The 22283-nt window shown below is 35.5% G+C and overlaps 1 protein-coding gene across 1 annotated transcript; it reads right to left on the reverse strand.

The window, feature by feature from the left end:
• Positions 1-1352: 1352 nt before the first annotated feature.
• LOC132551603 (nucleolar RNA helicase 2-like) lies at positions 1353-21903 on the reverse strand. Its single transcript, XM_060215773.1, has 14 exons — positions 21787-21903; positions 20111-20351; positions 19498-19581; positions 19283-19302; positions 18865-18936; positions 18511-18628; positions 16908-17096; positions 16197-16345; positions 14242-14448; positions 13801-14025; positions 13473-13546; positions 12767-12926; positions 2050-2184; positions 1353-1783 (listed from the first exon to the last, which is right to left on the reverse strand). Exons 1-14 carry the CDS (start codon positions 21856-21858, stop codon positions 1457-1459), a joined length of 2073 nt encoding a protein of 690 aa, XP_060071756.1. The 5' UTR covers positions 21859-21903; the 3' UTR covers positions 1353-1456.
• Between the last annotated feature and the right edge of the window lie 380 nt (positions 21904-22283).

Raw genomic sequence — 22283 nt, forward strand, 5'->3', positions numbered from 1 at the left:
GAAAGGGACCTAGCTTTGTATAACCGGTAGCTTTTGGTCTCCTGAGGCGGGAGACCTAATGGGGGAAAATATAACAAATTCTGTAAAATCCTACTCCACCTGTAGGAATGGTGGATCTTGAACAAATTTGGTTTCATGCATTATTAAGTGGGACCCAAATGGGGAAATAGAAAAAAAAAATCTTTAAAGTCCCTCTTCTTCTTTAGGGATGTCTGGAATCTGTCCAAATTTGGTAAGAACCTTCCATCGATGAAGGGGACTCTATTTTGTATATAAAATGGGTCTTGGCCCCCTGGGATGGGAGGAATTGGGCCCCATATGGAAAACATGGGAGGGATTGGGCCCCATATGGGAAACAAGAGAAAATTCTTGAATGCTGGATTCTGTTCCAATTCCTTCTGTGGCATGCTTGGGAGAAGGGGATCAATTTTGTGTAATGGGCCTTCTCTTGGATTAATTCAATTTTGTCCAAATTTGATCCCAAGCATCCTTCGGTGAAGTGAACTTTGTTTTGTATTAATGGTGCATCTGACCACCCCCCCCCCCCCCCGGAGCAAAGGGCTAAGGCCTTTGTTGAGGATATAGACTTTTAAGTCTTTTAAGCAATTTTCCTTTAGTTGAAATGAAGCAATTTCAGCAAACCATGTGAGCTTATACAGGCCCTATGAGCCTCTTGTTCTTGTCCGTCCACGGCTTTGGAGACATTAGAAATATCTTTATGCAACTTGAATAATATATGTGCATGAAGATTAAACTTTCACCATCAAGTTTTTGTCCTGTCAATAGCTTTTTAAGTACATGTATTGGAGGTGCCTTGATGAAACTAGAAACATACTTTATTATTTACTTATATCAACACCCAGGGCATTTTGGTAATTGAGAAGTTGTTTAAACATTTTAACACATTTGACACCCATGACATTGAAAATTAGTCAAGGTCATTCATTTTAACAAATTTGGAAGCCTTTCATCTCATCACGCTACAAACCAAATATCAGTAGCCTTGGCCTTTTGATTATTGAGGAGAAGTTGTTTAAAGATTCTAACATATTTGACCCCTCTTACTTTCAAAGTCAGCTAAGGTCATTCATATTAAGTACTAGGTAGCCCGTCATCCTATGATGCTACAGGCCAAAAATCTGCACCCTGGGCCTTTTTTAATTGAGAAGAAGTCATTTGAATGGAAAATGTATGCACAGTGGACCGCTCACAATTATGGAAGAAACACTGGTTATAGGTCATATAGCGTAAAAAGAACTAAAAACATCTACTTCATTATTCGATTTTAGAGTTGACTTTTGTTACTCCATAACAAAACATAAAAGAAGACAAAACAACATTCAGATATCTACAACAAATTTATCTATTTAAGTACAGATAAATACAACAATGTATAATTATATTGTTCCAAGACCATTTAACATAGGTGAAATTTCACCTAAATTTATTATTATCATTAATCAAATTTCATTTTCTTGTTTTGTGGTGCACCATCAAAATCTACTCTCCTCTTGTTGAATCCCCCCCGAAAGCCTCTACTGCTTCCCCTCCCTCTTGGGCTTCCTCGACCTTGATCGTGTCCTCTGCCCCCAAATCCTCGACCCCCAAAACCTCTTCCACCTCCTCTACCGCCTCCTCTTCCCCCTCCTCGTCCAAAGCTACTGTATGTTGGTTCATCCATCTCTGGAAGTTCTGTGGCTTTAGTGAGAGAGTCGCGATCAGTATCTACCCATGTTTTAGCAATGTACTCGTCACATTCTGTGGGGATGTCAAATGCAACAGCCTGCAAATTGAAAACCAAAATGAAATGAAATTTGCATCATCTTTAATTTTTTATGTATATTTGACATTCCGTACTTGTTATGAAACTTGACACAAAGTGAAGGTTTTTTTCATAAACTATGGGGACTAGACGACTCTAGATCACATGATTTTCTCAGAAATCTAAGGTTAAGTATTTTATATATCTAAATACAGTCCTAAATGGTAGATGAAAACATCTGAATCTTGTCCAATATAAGGTTTACAAAGCAGGAAATGCCAACTAACCATATGATCTTTGCAGAACCTCATGCCCTTGATTTTTTCTTTTGTTTCCTCCTCCAGTTGACGTTCCAGTGCTCTCCATGCATAAGTCATGCCACGCATTTCTATGTTGGTCTTGTATATGTAAGTTGTGTAACCCTGAAATGGACGAAACTAGTTAATAAAGATTCATGAACGAAAACAAATCTTAACACTATAATGGCTTCGTTTTTCAGGGTGGGTGTGTTGTCAATTTTTTCCTCGCAACATATGTTGACATTTGATAAGGATAAGATTTGTGCTGTCAATTCTTCTTTAAGTCTCGTTTTTAACATCACACATGTGAGTGTCATTACTTGCTTGTCACACAAGTTCTATAGGTCAACTTGCATATTGTAATATAAAGTCTCTTTAATGAAGGCAATTAAATACATACTGTATTATGCAATATACACATTCCTAGTAAAGAAATCCATCCACATACATTTCTACTTAGAGAACCTTTCTGCAATAAGCCAAGCCATCATGACTTCCAGTAAAATTTGTATGTTGGCCCTGGGTTACTGAATAAATACGCTATATGAATATATTCAACATGGACTTAAAGTCTTTCTAGACACATTAAAAAGAAATCCACATTTTTTCAATGCTATTTCCTGTACTACATAGGATTGTTAAATCTTACAACCTCCCTGTAGGAAATCATTTCTTGCTTATGTTGAGGATATCACTGACCAAGTATAGCTATAACAAGGACTGTGGCTAGAATTGTCCGTAGGACAGGTTATTTGCAGAAATTATCATATAAATCTTTGACCCTTTAAACTTCATGGATGACGTTAATATAATAGAGTATTCAGAGGTTTTCAACATTGGTTTGGTAAAAAAATCAAAACATAGGCAAAACGCATTTCTTCAAACAACTCTTTAAAGCACCACATGTTATTGGCAAATTTCATTTACAATTATGCCCCTTTTCTGACTTCAACTGTGTTAAGAAATTATTTTATTTTGTATCATTCTCCTAAAGAGGTCACCTGGCAGTCTACATTCCTCAGAGTTTTTCTCTTATACCAAATTTTAAAAGTTTATACCATAGATTAAGTCTATGAACTTTTATTGAATGGTTTTTCAGCAGAATAATTGTTAATTTTTATTGAGTCCGTGATCTAAATACAACTGAATGTCAAAAAAAAAAAATTAATAATAAAAGCATCTTTTAAGACCTGGACTGAAATAGAACTGGGCATCAGACATAATACAATTTTGACCGTTCCAACAGTTTAAAACAAAAGTAGACAATTATCCAGACAACTAACAATACATATGTCTCTAAAGCTACTAAGGTCAAATAAATTACCCTTCTTATGTTAAAGTGTAATTACAACAACAGACCAATCGAAGGGAAAATGCCCAGATTTTAAAATGTAGTCAACAAGAGTACATTATACTTGTAATTACATATCTCCATCAACTATGAAACACTGAATCACTCATTCAGAATACTATCAACACTGTGCCACTTTCCTATCTTAAAATTTTTAACGGCATTCAATCAAGTGTAATTTATTCATATAATATATATAACATGAATGGTGTATCGTCTTTAAAAATATCATTTTCAAACGGAGTCTGGCCATTTTGAGCCTGCAAAGAGCTGTTGCTCAAAGTTTTTAAAGAATGCTTATAATATATTTAAATATCAATTTTTTTAGAAGAAATAAATTTACTTAAAAATTGTTTTGGATCTTTCAGTCACATATTCTAACATACCACCTTCCAATCTAGAGTACTGTCTTTTTTTCCAAAGACTGAATTTGTACTTCCTTTCTTGTTCAACAATAAGGTGTAATTGTGTGCAAGGTATTTTTATACCTACTGAATAAAAGCATTTTAATTCCTTATCTAATCATGGCTTATCCATACTAAGTTTTAATATTTTAACCTAGGGTTTAAAATATTTATTGTCCTTATTTGTAGAAGTGAGTGTACAAGAAAAGCTCACATACATTTCAATACATCACTGAATAAGCACACAAAATTATCAACATTATCCAAGTAACAGACTTGGGCTATCATCTTGACCAATGGGATTAATAACCATAGTGAGAGATTAGTTATCTTAGGATTCAATATTGTACTATCAAACAGATGAGTCAGTGGTAAGTTTGTAACATACTTTACCCTTCTTGGACTGAATGTATCTTTGACCCCTTTTTTCCTAGGCACATCCATGTTTGTAAGAACGTGATTAAGGTGATTCGAGTCCCTAGGTACAAGGGCTACATTAGAGTAACTTAAGTGAGTTTTGCCCTAGCTGTCTTAACTTGTTAATTAAGGGGGTCTACCCTCACCCTTCAGGATATAAATTACCGTTAAAAGTACCCCCCCCCCCCCCTATGAAATTAATGATTTTGTTACTTTCTACACAAATATGTCTCATACAAACACAGTACAGACAACCTCACAATCCCCTAAACATGACTAGCATCACACAAGCACAGTACAGACAACCTCACAATCCCCTAAACATGACAAGCATCACACAAGCACAGTATAGACAACCTCACAATCCCCTAAACATGACAAGTCCCACACAAGCACAGTACAGACAACCTCACAATCCCCTAAACATGACAAGTCTCACACAAGCACAGTACAGACAACCTCATAATCCCCTAAACATGACAAGCATCACACAAGCACAGTACAGACAACCTCACAATCCCCTAAACATGACAAGTCTCACACAAGCACAGTACAGACAACCTCACAATCCCCTAAACATGACAAGTCTCACACAAGCACAGTACAGACAACCTCACAATCCCCTAAACATGACAAGTCTCACACAAGCACAGTACAGACAACCTCACAATCCCCTAAACATGACAAGTCTCACACAAGCACAGTACAGACAACCTCACAATCCCCTAAACATGACAAGTCCCACACAAGCACAGTACAGACAACCTCACAATACCCTAAACATGACAAGTCTCACAGAAACACAGTACAGACAATCCCGCATATCCCAGTCAATAGTATGTTATTCAAAGCTTTTAACTGTCAACTTATTAATGTTATTTATTGAACAATACAGCATTGCGTCCTGTACATTGCACACCAATCTTTTTATCTATAGCATGTGATCAGATTCCTTTCCCATTGTTGTATACAGTTCTGTCACTTAAAGTTGGATGCATACATTAAGACAGGCCAGTGAACATGTATACCACTACTGATAGAATTTCCTGAGCACGCCTTGCAAACTCCGTTTATTATTTGCTATTACAGCCTGATGTTTTCAGAAAATTACTTGGTCATAATCTGGTCTAATAATAGAAACGCATGATGGACCCCGATAATGTATACACAGATAACCCAGACATGCACTACGTCCAAATGCAAAGTAAATAAGATATTTAACATTTTTCAGGGGGACAAAAAGGGGAATGTTCCCATAAAATATCTATCAAATGACAATCACACAACAATGAACAAACAAAGCAAATTCTGTAAAAGATTATTGCTGCTTTAATCTCCTAATATATGAACAAACATATGGCAGTGTGCACACAATGACCAGTCTTACACAATCAATTTTTCTGCGACAGAAACTGTAGGATAAAGACCTGTAATTGCTGAGGCAGATCAATGTTATTACCTGTAGTGATATAACAATGAAAATTGTATTGTATGTTAAATGTTCGATCTCAATTGATACTGCAATTTTTCAATACCCATCATATACACTTTAATATTTTCTTGTGTTTTAGCTAAAAAGTATTTTATGCAGAATGAAGTCCTTTAACCAAGTCCCCAGTTACATTTGTAGATGCCTTGGAATGTAAGGAAAATACAGAATTAAATTATCTTTATACTATACCACCTCACAAAACACTTTTCCTTAACTTAAGAACATTATAGAGACTTGTACATCTTAAATGACTATACAAATTATATGGAACACAAAATTAGATAAAGGCTATGTCAACGTTTGTGTAATGTGTTAATATTTTAATTCATGTATGAATATGTTCAAGTACATTTGTGACCTGAAGGAATCTTGTGGATAAAATACCGTTTTATTTCTTTTATGGATAAAGATCAAATTGACCATTTACACAACATTCAGAATAACACAAACATCTAATATAGAGTGTTATTGCAGTCTATGATGTGACCAAATGGTAATTTCTAATCTATATTTAGCACAAGATTGGAAATTCCAAGGTCAGCTATAGACTACCAGGACTACTCTGGTCAAGTCATCACAAAGACGAAGTTTATGGTATGTCTATACCTGTGGTTACCAACAATAGCATGACTAATCCCAGCCATTTGACATTCCCGAAATTATTCATGACATGTACAGCTAATCTGAATGAGGTCACTTCGCTTATGGCCATTGCATTGATAACTTTTAAAAGTACAAAAGGCAAATAAATAGATAAAGCATAATTCTTATCATATCTCATATGTGTGTAGACACACATATTTGTGACAAGCTGCATGATAAAACACTACGATCAGGTCCTTTTACATTTGCATATGTAGTTGATAAACCGATGAATACTATCTTTGGTAATCTATACCATATAAGTGAAGTATACATGTACATACTTCCTCAATTCAAGAGCCACTTAAATGTAGCTAGTTTAAAACCCTCTTTGTATACAGTACAATGCCAGTAACACTTCATACTTATTTATAGGGCAATATAAAGAGCTTACTAAAAATAATATATACTTTTTTCATTTTGCATTTATATAGTGTATGTATCATTTAATCTTGAATTGAAAAAAGGAACTTTAGTTTTATCCTAAGACAAGATTTTATGTTATTATTTTAAAGCAATGACTGATCTGGTGTCCACCTTTCAAACTATACGTCCACATACCAATTATACATCTGACCTAGATATATGACAACTTTCTGAAAACTGAGCTATTAATGATACAAAGTCCAGTGTTGCTCATGCCTATGATATACACACAGCTGCATGATTTGGCAAAATTTACAGCAGTCTGTGCATGTTTGCTTTAAATTGGGAAGATACTCTTGATATATCTTCTTTACTTTGAGAAAGAAGGATTTCCGTTTTTTTGGCTAAAGTAACAGCCTGTTTTTGGCTGTAAAATGCTATATGACACAAGCACAGGACAAATACTAATTGTTGTAGCCTCCTTCTCAAGCCAATTCATATCCTTTTGCAGTCTGTGACCAGAGGGAGACACACTCCATGTATGTTCATGGGGATCCTTGGTAAAATCACCTCATCTCATTGGGAAATTATGGTACCTTTTTAAATATATATATATATATCAAGGAATTGTATTGATCAAACGGATACTCATTCGTGTTTTACCGATTCCTGGAATTCCTTTCAGGGCTCTCGATCTGCCAGATTTGGGGCCGATTCCCAATGCAAAATGGTATCTTTTTTTCCCCAATTTAGACCCCAAGTTCTCCCAATTCTAAGCAAAACACCATTATTTTTCCCAATTCTAAGGGCCCCGGGCCCCAGTCCCAAAATGGGTTGTGAGAGCCCTTCCTTTAGAAGCTTAATGTTATTCTTATTGCTGCTCTTGGGCCCATCCCTTTGCCTGCTGATTGTTGAAGTAAAATTTCATATCTAAGAGCAAACACCTTAACTTTTGATCTTTGCAAGACATATGAATCAAGAATGAAAAATAGATAGCCATGAAATATATATGCCGAGAGATAAAGGGCCAAGGGGAACCTATATATGAAATTTGAGAAAGGTCCATTCCGTACTTCTCATAAAATAGTGATAAACTTTCTTTGTCAAAATTCAAGATGGCTACAAGTTGGCCATATTGTTTTTAACATCAGTCTGAAAATCAAATGGGCACAACAAGATACTAATGTAAACCTACACATGAAATAAAAAAAAGATCCCTCCCAACATATTTTCTCAAGATATAGTGATAACTTACTTGGCAAAATCAAGATGGCCACCTGTTGTCCATTTTATTTTGGGTCAATCCCAAAATTTAAATGACCAAGGGGAACATACATATGAAATTTAAGAAAGATCCATCTGCGATAGCGAAAACAAACTTTCATTGATAAAATACAAATGGCTTCCTGTAACCCAGTTTGATTTTTCTGATCAAACCAAAAATCAAAGAGGCACAACTAGGGAATTAGAGGAACGTACATTTAAAATTTAAGAAAGATTCATCAAGTGTATCTCAAAAAATAACAATGTTCACAAACTGACAGACTGACCACGGACCACTGACAAATGGCAATCTGAATAGCCCACGATCATGAGATCAGTCTACCATCTGATGATGGAGGACTATAACCTATTGGAAGATTTGATTTTTTCTTCTTTTTCACATGTTTTCCACTGTTACACCAAGTCATTTGCCCTCAAAACCTTTCAATATATAGACAAGATTAAAATTGAACTCCAGCACATGTGATTCCAAGAGTCAAAATAATTTCCCATAATTTCGATAATTTCAATAATGGTTTTTTTGTATTACATAAATTTGTTTTATCATATAGCCTTTTCTAATACCCAGACTTTTGGTCACCAAAGTAACAAACCAAAAACATGCTTATGATTATTTCAGTCAATAAAACATGGTTATCTAGTTAGCTACCCTAATAGCCCTAATAAATTTTAACAGTGGTATAATTCGACCTTTGCTCAAACTTTGACCCCCCCCCCCCCCCCCCCAACAGAAATGAGGTCATTAGGGTAATATCAATTTGGAGAGAAGACCAGAAGAATGCAACTTTATGATGGTTTGTTTATGACAAGGACAAAAGTTTAACATACAAATAATACTGAACTTCAAACCCTGAACCCCAGTATGAGGCAATATAATGGGTTTACTCTTATCATAAATAATTCTATGTCTTCAACTTTGAATATTTTAAATGATGATACTAAAGAAAGATTGGGTGGTCGGGTGGCGCAGTGTTAACGCACTCGCCTTTCACCTAGCCGACCGGGGTTCGATTCCCGGAACGGACGTGAAAAGGTAAGGGGTCACCTGTCCGACCGCGTGGGTTTTCCCCGGGTACTCCGGTTTCCTCCCACAATAAGGCCCCTCGCGCGCTTACATCCGGGCCAACAAGAGTGATTAGTATAAGTTTAAATAACTTGTTTCGCAATTGTTGTAAAACAAATAAAGTTTATATAAAGAAAGATTCATAAAGAAAATCTAGTTATAGTGAACATGTACTGTTTACACGTCATAAACTCTGTCTATCAAAATTCAAACATGTGGAGCTTGACAAGATAATATATTCACTTCAAGTTTAAATAACCTCTTTTTATGTAGAAATAATCTTCAAAGGCCAGTACTACAAGTAATGAATGTAACCAAGAGGCCTAGCGGCCTTGACCGTTACCTGAGATGAGCAATACTAAATGTAAATATTGTTATCAAGTGTCATAAAACAAATTGTGACACTGAACGAAAACTGTCATCTTGTACTAATAATTCTTCAAACGGAATATAACCAAAGTTAAGCTCAAAAATGCAATTTTCTGTGAAAATTACAATTAAGTTAAAAAAACTTCCTGCCCAGGAAGAAATGTGAGACCTATTTTGGTAATTAAAGCACCTTCCATGCTTCTGTTCATACAGAGCATTTGATTCTACCATACCCGGGTGTTGAGACCCTTTTTGGCCCCGCCCATGAGCCCTTCTAGGGGTCAGTCAGGATCAATATTGGTATATCATCAAGCCCTTACCCTTCGCACATACATCTAACCAAGTTTTAAATATTTCCGATGGAAATTAAGCAAATTATGCACAAAAATCTATTTTTTTCTAAATAAACTATTGTGAACTTTACCCCCTCCCCACGGTGAAATGTGAGACCCTGGGGTAATGAAATTCACAATTTTGGTTAAGCACCTCAAACTGTCTTGAGATGCTAACAATAAATTTATAACTATAGGGATATCCAGTACAGGATGTCAGATGATGGTCTTTGCATGAATAAGATGCCCATGTGGCCAGCTTAGCTCAACCATTAATTCAAAAACTAAGTCTGCCATGTGGTCAAAGGAAAGTCAGATCCACCCTTAATACAAAATTGAGTTCTGTTTACCTAAGAATACTTCAGATCATATGTTGACAATATCCTTGATGTGGATTTTTGAGAACCTATTACATCTAACACCTCTAGTCTCTGGTAGGGTTTCAAACTATTAGATTATACAAGACGGGATTCCTTCCAACCAGTTATGTTTCAAACAAATCAGAACAAACTCCAGGCATTTCCACAAAAGATGATTTCAAAAAGTTTTCTTTTTTTTCCTATTGGACTATTGCCTCTCCTGTTCCACAGGATTAAGACCCACTGTTTATACAAAATGAATTCTCTTTTCAGCTAAGGATGCTTTAGAAAAAAATTAGGACAGAATCCAAACATTCCTAAGGATGAATATGGATTTTAGACAACTTGCAAACCATTCTCTTTCCCGAAGGACATGTAAGACCGAATATTGTCAGAATTCTCCTGGTCATTTATGAATAGTGGTAATTTACAGAAAGGGTTAATAGTCTGATGCAGCAGTTTGGCATTAAGCTCATCTGTCCTTCTAAACCAAGTGAAATAAAAATTTGCAGATTTTTCTATGTTCTTATAGAAACTGCATGCCTCGATTCATCTTAACAACAAGAGATCCCAGAGGGATCTTGGTGCCCACCATTTGAGGATCTGTTTTCAGTTCTTGAAGATTTGTTTATTTTTTTTTGTTTGTTACAGGTGTTGTAAATGTTCATGAAATATATATGCCGAGAGATAAAGGGCCAAGGGGAACCTATATATGAAATTTGAGAAAGGTCCATTCCGTACTTCTCATAAAATAGTGATAAACTTTCTTTGTCAAAATTCAAGATGGCTACAAGTTGGCCATATTGTTTTTAACATCAGTCTGAAAATCAAATGGGCACAACAAGATACTAATGTAAACCTACACATGAAATAAAAAAAAGATCCCTCCCAACATATTTTCTCAAGATATAGTGATAGCTTACTTGGCAAAATCAAGATGGCCACCTGTTGTCCATTTTATTTTGGGTCAATCCCAAAATTTAAATGACCAAGGGGAACATACATATGAAATTTAAGGAGGATCCATCTGCGATAGCGAAAACAAACTTTCATTGATAAAATACAAATAGCTGCCTGTAACCTGGTTTGATCATGTAAATGTTCATGAACTGGTCTTCATTGAATGTACTCAATGATGGCACAAGATATTTTTATTAAGCACCTATTAGCAAATATCATTTGAAAAAGATCCCAAAGTATTATTAGATAGCAGTCAGTTACAGGTGGATAATGGACAATATGCTTGTGCTGTATTACTGTCGACATCCAAGATGGCTGCCTGTGGGCCACCTTGATTTCAAATCAGTCGAAAAAACGTACAATGCACAACTAGGGACCAAGGGAAACCAATATCTATGAAATATCAGAAGGATCCATCCAGTACTTCCTCAGATATAGCAGTAACAAGATTTTACTCTCAAAATCCAAGATGGCTCAGTGCTCTAGATAGCCTGCGTGAATGCGTTTTCACGCACAATATTTCTAATTTCACGCTAGGAAAAAAATAAGATTTGCGTCATTAACCCGTGCGAAATCCGGACTCTGCGTCAATGTCCGGCTCCAATATTACGTAGTTAGAAAACTCAATAATCTAAGTCAAACAGACACTTATCAAGTAAACGAAACTCGTAACAAGTGCTTTCTTGATCGTGATTATAAACCAGTCGCATAGCAAATATGGCGCTGTCAAAAATGTTTACAAATTCAGTGTTACCCTAATATGGAAAAACCCATACACTTGATGAAGGCAGGGGTGAAAAAACCCCTCAATTTATAAAGGTAGGAGTGAAAACCCCACATGTCAAAAAGTTATCTGGAGCACTGTGGCTGCCTGTCAGCCATCTTGATTTCGGATCAGTCCAAAAAGGTACAATGCACAACTAGGGACCAACGGGAAACTGCATATGAAATTTGAAGAAGATCCATCCAGTACTTTCTCAGAAAAAGCGGTAACAAACTTTTACTTCCAAAATCCAAGATGGCCACCTGTCGGCCATCTTGAATTTGAATCAGTCCAAAAAAGGTACAATGCACAACTAGGGACCAAGGGGAAACTGCATATGAAATTTGAGAAAGATCCATCCAGTACTTTTCCAGAAATAGCGGTAACAAACTTTTACTTCCAAAATCCAAGATGGCCACCTGTCGACCATCTTGAATGCGAATCAGTTAAAAAAAGGTACAATGCACAACTAGGGACCAATGGGAACCTGCATATGAAATTTGAGAAAGATCCATCCAGTACTTTTCCAGTAATAGCGGTAACAAGAATTGTTTACAGACGGACGGACGGACGAAGGGCGATTTGGGTTAACAAATATGAGATATCTAATTTGTGGAAATTCTATATAGATCAATCAAGATCAATTTACAAACATTTGCTCAGCTGTTACTCAGCAGCAACAGGTGTACTTTTAATTAGCTGAAATATTGTCAATGTATACCAGTTAACATCAACAATGGATCCGAGTCATAAAGATATGAGTCAGTGCATTCCTGTTAACATCAACAGTGAATCCAAGCCAGTCATGCATGTGCAACTTTCATTTTTATGGAACATATAACAACAAAACAAATGCAGTTCAATCTGAGATGTATATGAAGGAAAAGGATGTCTGTGCCTTACCTCTTTGTTCAAAAGTAGAGACCGAGGTACAATGTTTTTACTTCCCGACATCACTGCTAAGGCAGCGGACAATGCCTTCACTGCACCACGTTCTGCAATCAGATTTTCAGCTGACTCCCGAAAATATTCTAATGTTTCATCTGTCACCATAGCTAGGGACCTGCATAAACAACAAAAATACATTCATGATCAATCTCACAAAATCCATTTTCATTTATAAACATCTATTATAATATGGAACATGCTCAACATACTTTTCAGAAAAGTATAACAAACATATCTGCTGTTCTTCTTTGAGAAAAAAAATATAATGCTTGAAATATTAAATTTAGAAAAAAAAAACCCAATCTGGCTTTCCCCCCCCCCCCTGCCATTTTAAAAACCAAATGGTCAAGGGGAAATAACCTACATCTTGAAGTCAGTTGTAAATATCAATGGTCAAAGGGAGGTAACCGTGATTTTTTTCAAAGATGCTGCCTAATTGACTGTTAGAAGAAAAACTAAAATTTACATATTACCATTTACCCAAAGTATAAACTATTTAAAGACAATATTAATTTGATGCAAAAGTGTATGATTCCATGTTGATCTGAAACTGTTTTCAGCTAATTTTTTACCGCTTCTCACATCTGTCCTCAACAAATTACTTACTATTACCGCTATTTTAAAGTTTTCCAAAACACATAAAACTTTTAACAGTTCTTACCTAGCAGCATCATCAGCAGAGGCCTTGATGATGTCAGTAGTAGAAGGACCTCCAATCTTTTTAAACTTGATTCTCTGAAATTAAAAAATGTATTTTTAGGAAAACTGATATTCATTCTCAAAACATATCCAATAGTAGATACATTTTTGGTGTTGTTAATTAAATGTGAGCTCAATGCATATTTATTTATTTTGGTACAAATAAGCCACAATCAGAGCAAATGATATACTAAATATATATATCTTATGTAGTACTTAGCAAGTCTAATACAGACAAGATCTACATTTTGGTAAAAGAAAGCCAGTTTCACAAACATTTGCACACTTACCGCTTTTGTCTCCACCCAGGCTAAATCATGTTCCTCCTGGGGTTTATAGAAGCATACACATACGCCAGAGCGGCCAGCACGCCCAGTCCTTCCAGATCGATGAATGTACGAGTCCACATCTTTAGGGGGATTACACTGAATCACAAGGTCCACCAATGGCACATCAAGGCCCCTTGCTGCTACATCCGTCGTGATGAGAACTTTGTATTTGCCTTCTTTGAACATCTAGATATAAATGCATATACAACTGCATAATTTTGTGAATCAACTGATGAGAAAAGTCTTCTTTCATTTTAGAGTTAATGGACAGATCCTAGGGTTAACCAATAAACAACAACAAAGAGTGAAAATCAACAAATAAACAAAAACTAAGAGTGAAAATTGAAGAAACATTATCTTAAAGAGAGAAAATGTTGACTTAGCCATCAGGATTATGCTTACCTTAAGCACAGACTCTCGTTTTGCCTGGGGAATATCTCCATGAAGGACATGTCCATCTTGTTTAATGAGAGGGCTTAGAGCTAGTTCATCTGCATCCCTTTTTGTCTCACAGAAGATCATACCTCGCCCATGCTCACCACTGTACACAGACACAACATTCCCAATGGTGGCTGCACGATCATGATAGCTACACTTGATGGCCAAGTGCTAAAGATGAAAAAAAAAGTTACAGGTATATTTAAACTTATTGGCTTCACTGGGTCTTTATTAAATCCTTTGTAATGCTGTAGAAAAGTTTAAAACAACATCTTAGTTTAATCTTAATTTGCAATAACAAAACATAAAAATATGGTGTATTTAATTATCAAAATACAAAAATAGACTATTGAAGGATGTGCTGAATATTTTGGTGTTATCAACATTTAGAATAATTTTCATTCCAAGGTAGTTACAGGCCCCCTGGGCTTATTGGCGGAGAAATATGGTATTGTTATCAATAAAAAGAAGTCCTGTAAAGGATGATGATCAAGGTTTAGATATTTTTAAACCAAAATCATTATCATTAGCACTGTTATCACAAGGAAATCCCGATCATGGTATCTTTATAATATAAAAACAAGACTTATAGCTTTGTTCCAACATTTGATTTTCAACACTAATGAATGAATCTGAAACATGACACCTGCTTGTTGTGACAATGTTTTCACTTTACTAGAATATTCTAAATATATATTTTTTGATAAAATGACCTGTCCCCCTGACCACTGAAACATCAGATATAACCACAGTAACATAAATGTTTGTCAATGGTGGCCTTTTGAAAGTAACCCAAATCTTTCAATCTCAGTTGAAGTATGACTACATCTGAACAACCAAGATATTTTGAGATGCTATAATAAAGATACTTTGTGGTCACTGAAAATGATACAAATGTTTGTATGAATGTTACTGAGAATCAGGGCCCAGCTAAAGCAATTATCTGCTTGATCTGACAAATGGATTTTGCTGATGGACGAGCGATTTTAGGAGTGATTTTTATTTGTCAACTAGGCCATCAGACAAATAATCTTGTTTCGTTATAATTCTTTGTACTTTTGAAATAAAACTAAATATCGATTTGCCATTCATGCATTCCTTTTGCATGACAATGGTTTGTAAAATCATTTAATATTCTGCTCTTAACTTAATGCCATTTTCCAGGATGCCTAAGAAAACCAAAGACAGCTGTCATGATATGTCGGATTCGAATAAAAAATGGTAACCAAAATGATATTTAGCAAATAATTTCTTCAATCCATGTCATACAAAGGTTTATTGACAAATGTGATGATTAAAATAGTGATAAATGTTTGTGTGCTGGAAAAACTGTCTAAATTTGTAGAATCTTTTGTAGTGACTGAATAAACATGACAACGAAATTGTGATAAGATACAACGATCAGCAGACTTTGCTGTGCTGAATATTGCTCATTTGTTTATGAATCAAATCAGATTGAACTAAGCCAACGATTTTGTAATGAATAAATGTCACACACAAGTTTTAACAAGGGCTTTTGATACTTTAGCCTGGCTCTGGGGAATATTTCATTATCTCTTTCACTGTTTCTATACACAAATATTTATGTATTGAATAAATTGATCTAGGCCCTGTGCTTAATTTGTCTGGGTTATAGATGTTTTATTTTTTGTCTGGAATATGCATGTTTTCAGAATATTAATGTCTTGCTTCTGTAACCTTGATGTTGATACCTGACCATCACAGCTCTAATTATTACATATCATCACATTTCGTCACTGGTGCCCCCTTGGATGGTCAGATAGGGGGATCTCAGCTCTGGCAGGTAGATTACTCTGTTGCAAACACTAATTCAGCCTTGTGTTCAATTGAAAATCTGCCTTTCAGGTTAAGCTTTCCCGATATCAGCTAAAAAGAGATTAAGATTCTATTTATCTCACCTGGACTGTAGTAGAGGTACGGTTCTCCTGTGTCCCTACCAGGTTCACTTTCTTAATATTCTTCTCGTCCATGTACTTCTTTGCAGTTTGATATACCCAGGGGGGCAGTGTTGCTGTGAATAGTAGAGTCTGAGGCTTTGAACCTTCATCTGTAATTAAGAAAACAAAAATTGTCAAAAAATCTGTACAACACATGTTCATGAATAACCCAAATCACCAGACTGCAATTTCACAACTGACAGAACAAGATCAACTCACCTTGTTAGTGTAGGCTCCATCACTGACAGGACAAGATAAACTCACCTTGTTAGTGTAGGCTCCATCACTGACAGGACAAGATCAACTCACCTTGTTAGTGTAGGCTCCATCACTGACAGGACAAGATCAACTCACCTTGTTAGTGTAGGCTCCATCACTGACAGGACAAGATCAACTCACCTTGTTAGCGTAGGCATCATCACTGACAGGACAAGATCAACTCACCTTTAATAGTGTAGGCTTCATCACTGACAGGACAAGATCAACTCACCTTGTTAGTGTAGGTTTCATCACTGCCAGGACAAGATCAACTCACCTTTGTTAGGGTAGGCTTCATCACTGACAGGACAAGATCAACTCACCTTGTTAGTGTAGGCTCCATCACTGACAGGACAAGATCAACTCACCTTTGTTACTGTAGGCTTCATCACTGACAGGACAAGATCAACTCACCTTTGTTAGTGTAGGCTGTCTTGATGATCTGGTCAACACTATCTGCAAAGCCCATATCCAGCATCATGTCCACTTCATCCAGGACAACATACTTCAGTGTTGAGAAATCTAAATTGCCTTTCTCTACATGATCGAGAATACGACCAGGTGTGCCCACCAAAACATCAAGACCCGACCTGATAGCATTTTCTGTAACAAAACATTTACAGTGGATTTTTTTTGCATCATTTCACAGCCAGCTTAAAACAGACTCCTACTCATATCAAAAATAAAGAAAAGGTGAGGAATATCTTTTATCTATTTTTTAAGGAAGTGTTACTGTTTTATTGTTTTTGCAGGCACCTATTTATTACTATTTTAAATGTCATATAAAACAAGAGGCCTGGCGGCCTTGGCAGTCAAGCGATATTGATCATAGGGTAAGTAGCTTTCAAGTGTAAACAAAAAGAAATTGCAACATTGATGAGTCGGACTAAAGTGATGTGATTCAAGCCCTTGGGGGTCAGCCAGTGTCAATATATACATACCATCAAAGCCGTCATCCTATACCAAGTTATTCCCACGGAAAACACACAACTTTATGCTCAAAAATACGAATTCCTATAAAACATTATAGTAAGATTCATCCCCTCCCCAGGGGAAATCTATGACCCTGGGGTCATGAAATTCCCAATTTTGGTAGCCCTTCAAATCCATAAAGAGCATTTGATTCTTCCATATCTAGGTAATGAGGAGATGTGAAATTTGTGTCCATTTGACCCCTTTTAAGCCCAAATTAAGATCAAATTGTACATACCATCAAGCCACCATCCTTTGCTCATAATTCTAACCGTGTTTTAATATTTCAAATTGGAAAGTAAACAAATAAGACTCAAAAAAGTACTTTTTCTGTATAAACCATTGTAAACTTTACATCTTCCCATGGGGGAAATGTGTGACCCTGGTGTCATGAAATTCACAATTGTAGTTAAGCACCTTAGACCCTTTCACCAATTTAGAGCATTTGATTCTCCCTCATATGGGCGTTGAGGAGAAGAATTTTGATATTTGAGTCAATTTGACTATTTTTAGCCCCTCCTCTCAGGTCCAAGGAGGTCAAGACCAACAATTTGTACACAATTAATTTCCCTTCACCCGAGAGAACCTCACACCAAACTTGGGCAAGTTCCAATCATTAAATGGATAGATGCCATGGTATGCCATAAGCCCACCTGGATTTTAGTTTTAAATCTGTAGAAACAAATTATTCTTTTAAACATGTAACCAACGTTACAATATTAAAGTTGTACTCCACACAATTGTTAAAGTATACTTGGGACCCCAGTTTTTAACCCCTAGGATTTTAGTGAGGTTTACTGGTTGATTTTGCCATTGGCAGAACTCTTTATTAACCAATGTGAATTTAAGCCATTGACCACTCCCCCATCAGCAGCCTCTGACATACATTATAATATATCAGTATTAGCACAATTTGAAAGGTTTTTTTGAAACTTAATTCATCTGCAACAAAGCTATTTCAAACTTTCAAGCAGCAAGCAAATTCTTTAATGAACATGATTAGCACAGGAGAAGACTTTAGAGGTACTAACTTCTGATATCTTACCTTGTGGGTAGTAAGGAGTACCACCATAGATGCAGAAAGTAGAGATTCGGTCACTGATGGATTCAAAGTCATTACACACCTGCTTAGCCAACTCCCTGGTTGGTGCCATCACCAAAACCTGTGTGATATGTTAGAAAATATGTACCTTCCATGTTTAATACATTACTGATTCAGTCAAAAATTACTGTAAACTTTAATGCAACAATACACTATTGTGAATAATCCAATTTTTTCAGGATAATATATACCCATTTACCATCAATGAGAATGTTTCCCTTTTGCTTTTTGGGTATAAAATTTTCTTTTTTTTTAGTCTTCATTTCTGTCTTATTCTGATAATAGTACTATACATACCTTAGGTGGTCTGCCTCTTTTATTTGAAAGATCCTGATGTAGGCGTTCCACCAATGGAAGTGCAAAGGACAGCTATTGTTCAACAGAGGAAAATAATCTTACTATTTTTAAAGACATGCACAATGATTTGTTATCAAATCTACATGTACAGCAATGCAGATAAAATATGGCTAAAATGAAACAAGAGGATGAACTAATAATAGTACAATAGCAAACACAAGTAGGTATTTGTGGAACAGAATTCAGAAATGATTCCTTTATTGGATTTATGTACAGTGCATATATCCTCACATTACTCTGAATTAAACATTTATAGCCCATTTATTTGATGAGTGTACAAAAAATACTTGATGTAAAAAAGTAACTGATCAAATAAAAGTATACAACCACAAAGTTTTCACCTCCAACAAAAACTTACCGTCTTTCCTGTTCCCGTTCCTGAAACATTATATGTAAACAGTTATTTTTTGTTTTACATAAAATGGAGAAATTCTGACAGAAATGTTCAATTCTTACATAAGAACTTCAAACAATTAATCCAATTTAAAATCTTTCACATGAAAACATGATTGAAAAGCTTTTTCTTATAAAATATTTGCATGAAATATTGAGAATAAAAAAAACTGTTCTTACTTGCTTGTGCGATGACATCTTCTCCATCATACACATAATTAAATGTTTGAGCCTGGATAGGAAAGAGATGTGAAATTCCTTTTGCTGTAAAATGGGAACATGATGATATTTACTGTCAACTAGTCATAAAAAGATTCTATATAGTAGTACTTGTGATCAACCCTAAATTAAGCAATTTATTACCATTTATTATAGTTACCATGAAATAATTTTAAAAACGCTTTCCATTATAGATGAAAGTTTCAGTGCAAAACATTAAAATGTGGTTGGAACTGATTTATTTAGAAAACAAATAAATGGTAACAACAAAACAGTTGTTTAATATAGAAAAAAAAACAGACAACTTTGTAAGAAGAAAAAAAGTAAGCCTACAATTGAATGTACGTGTACATCTGTCAAGATTAAACAAATCTTGTGTTGTAAAATTAATGATATACTTAGTACTTTTGTAGTTTATTTTAAGAGCTTGACATTATCAATTAATTACAGAACAGACTAATTTTTATGTCATGATTTTGTATGAAAATGACACAGCATATAGAAATTGACTTAAAAACACATATATATTACAAATACTAAGGTAGTGTCAGAGAATAATTAAGGTTTTATGCACCTTTCAATTTTTTCACAGTCTCAGCTGAAATCCTAAAGTTAGAGAATGCTCCCTCTTTCTGTTGTGGGGTTAGTTCTGGTTCGCTTTCTTCCTTTCCATTTTGATGGTCATTCAGCCCATTTGTGACTTCCCCATTTGCTGTAGTTTCTTTTAGATCTCTTTCAGCTTCAACCTCGATCTCTGGTGAAGAGATTTCTCCATTTTGTTGTAAATTTTTGTCCTTTTTGGAATTTTTTTTAACCTGAAATATTTATTATCAGAACATGAGCAATAATCAAGCTTTACAGTAGCTAATTAATATGATGATTAATAACAACACTCATTCCCCAGATATTGTGTAGGAAATGAAGCGAGTAGATGGGTTATCAATGGTGGTTCAAACCTTCAACCCTCATGGATAATCACAATCAAAGGATCTTCATAAAGCTGATCAGAAAGGGTTTATAAATATTAGATACAATGAAAACATTCACACCACAACATTTTCCAATGAAATAAAGACCCTGTTCTTTGTTATCAGGTACAGTGATGGACTGGCTCTGATGACAAAATACTCATGGATATGAAAGACTTAACACTTGATTTACATGTAGAATTACACTAAGTTATTGTAGGTGCATTTTCAGTATCATGAAGCTTACGGTAAAGCTATCATAACGGTCAAACAAAAGGGTCATAGCCTTCAACAGTCATCTGACAATCAATGAATGGACAAACCAAATTTTGAACCTACATAAACACCTTTTATCCTCCCTTAAGGATTGCTATGCAACAACTGGGTAAATTGTGTAGTAAGGTTAGATTATATCTGTTACCAATAGAAATGATGTGTCTGCTGACCTAAACAAGACCCTGAAATGTACACGAACACCTTTCATGATTTCTTGGAGGACTCGCATTGTGTGCTAGTATAGAAAATCATTTTTCGTGCGAGACATCAGAACAGGAGGTAGGTCCCCCGACTTCATTTGCAGATTAGAATTTATAAGGCCATGAATCTGATGAAGAACATTGTCAGTTTAGTATAAACGAGTCCCATGGAGGAATCACAAAGGGCTTAGTGGCTAGTGCATCTCCCCAATTTGGTTTCGACATTCCCTCTTACACTTTGGATTTTTCTGAGTGATCTCCTTCGTTTCAAAAACTCGGTCCTCATGTCAGTATCACTTAAGAGTCATAAAAGGACGAAACAGCTGTATGATTTAATTCATTATTTGATTCTACTTGTAATATAAAAACGTATATGAAGGTGCTATTCGCTTGTGGGTTCTGTAAAATCACCATGGATATGGTATTCTTCTTCGTTTAATTTTTAAATTTGAAGAAAAACGCAAATCATAAGCACAGACAGAGCTGTCTTTAACTAAGTTATGGACAATTGTTTAATGTATCTGACCACGTGCAAGATCACCACGTGTCTATGCTAGACTACCACGTGCCTCTAACCAGACGTCAAAACGTTTTAAGAATTCACGGCAAAACATGAAATAAATAAGCTTGTCGTTCAACTATATCAACATTATAAAAAAGTCATATGACAAAAGTATTAATTCAGTGACCGATTTTCATATTTTCATTCATTTTCTTTATGCCATGTGGCTCTTTCGCAATCAAATGTCAACCAATTCAGTTACTCATCGACTTTGTCAAAACAAAGTTGTTTATCACGTGTTTACCTTATCTTTTGATTTCTTTGGATCCTTTTTGGTTTTGTCCTTTACTTTCTTCTCATTTGGTTCGACCTTCATTTTTGAATCTAGATATCAGATGAATTGTGACACTGGAATTGAAATAATTAATACTGTAGTCCTCAAAGGCTTGTCGACTAACACGTGGTGCGATTACCACTTCCGGCATCCGACTCATATAGCGCCATCTATCGGGAAAATATTCATCCAATCAGATTACCCCGGTATAGACACGCACGATATATTTTTAGACAAATATTTCAATTCAGTAAAACTGTTTTTAAAACATTGACTACTACAATTTTGCGTTATCCGTTGTATGAATGTTATTGTTCTTTTCTTCTGAACTTACGTATAAAATAAGAGCTTTTTGCAGTTTCACACAAATAAATAATTTCGAGGGGAGAATGGAAGTTGGGTTCGCGAGAAGTAGAATTATAAGATATGACTTAAGTACGCTTTCGTTTTTCCTCAACTCCATTAAA

This window comes from Ylistrum balloti, unplaced genomic scaffold, assembly GCF_031769215.1.
Source record: "Ylistrum balloti isolate Yb309-2 unplaced genomic scaffold, AGI_CSIRO_Ybal_v1 Utg370208, whole genome shotgun sequence".
Taxonomy (NCBI): domain Eukaryota; kingdom Metazoa; phylum Mollusca; class Bivalvia; order Pectinida; family Pectinidae; genus Ylistrum; species Ylistrum balloti.

Bases quoted from the DNA above. Each gene is read 5' to 3' on its own strand.
- LOC132551603 (XM_060215773.1), bottom strand. From the start codon at position 21,858: ATGAAGGTCGAACCAAATGAGAAGAAAGTAAAGGACAAAACCAAAAAG. The intron at 19,303-19,497 runs GTAAGAACAGTT...ATAATGTTTCAG, and splicing joins AGATGTCATCGCACAAGCAA to GAACGGGAACAGGAAAGACG. The intron at 12,927-13,472 runs GTAAGAACTGTT...TTGTTTATGCAG, and splicing joins TCTGCTGATGATGCTGCTAG to GTCCCTAGCTATGGTGACAG.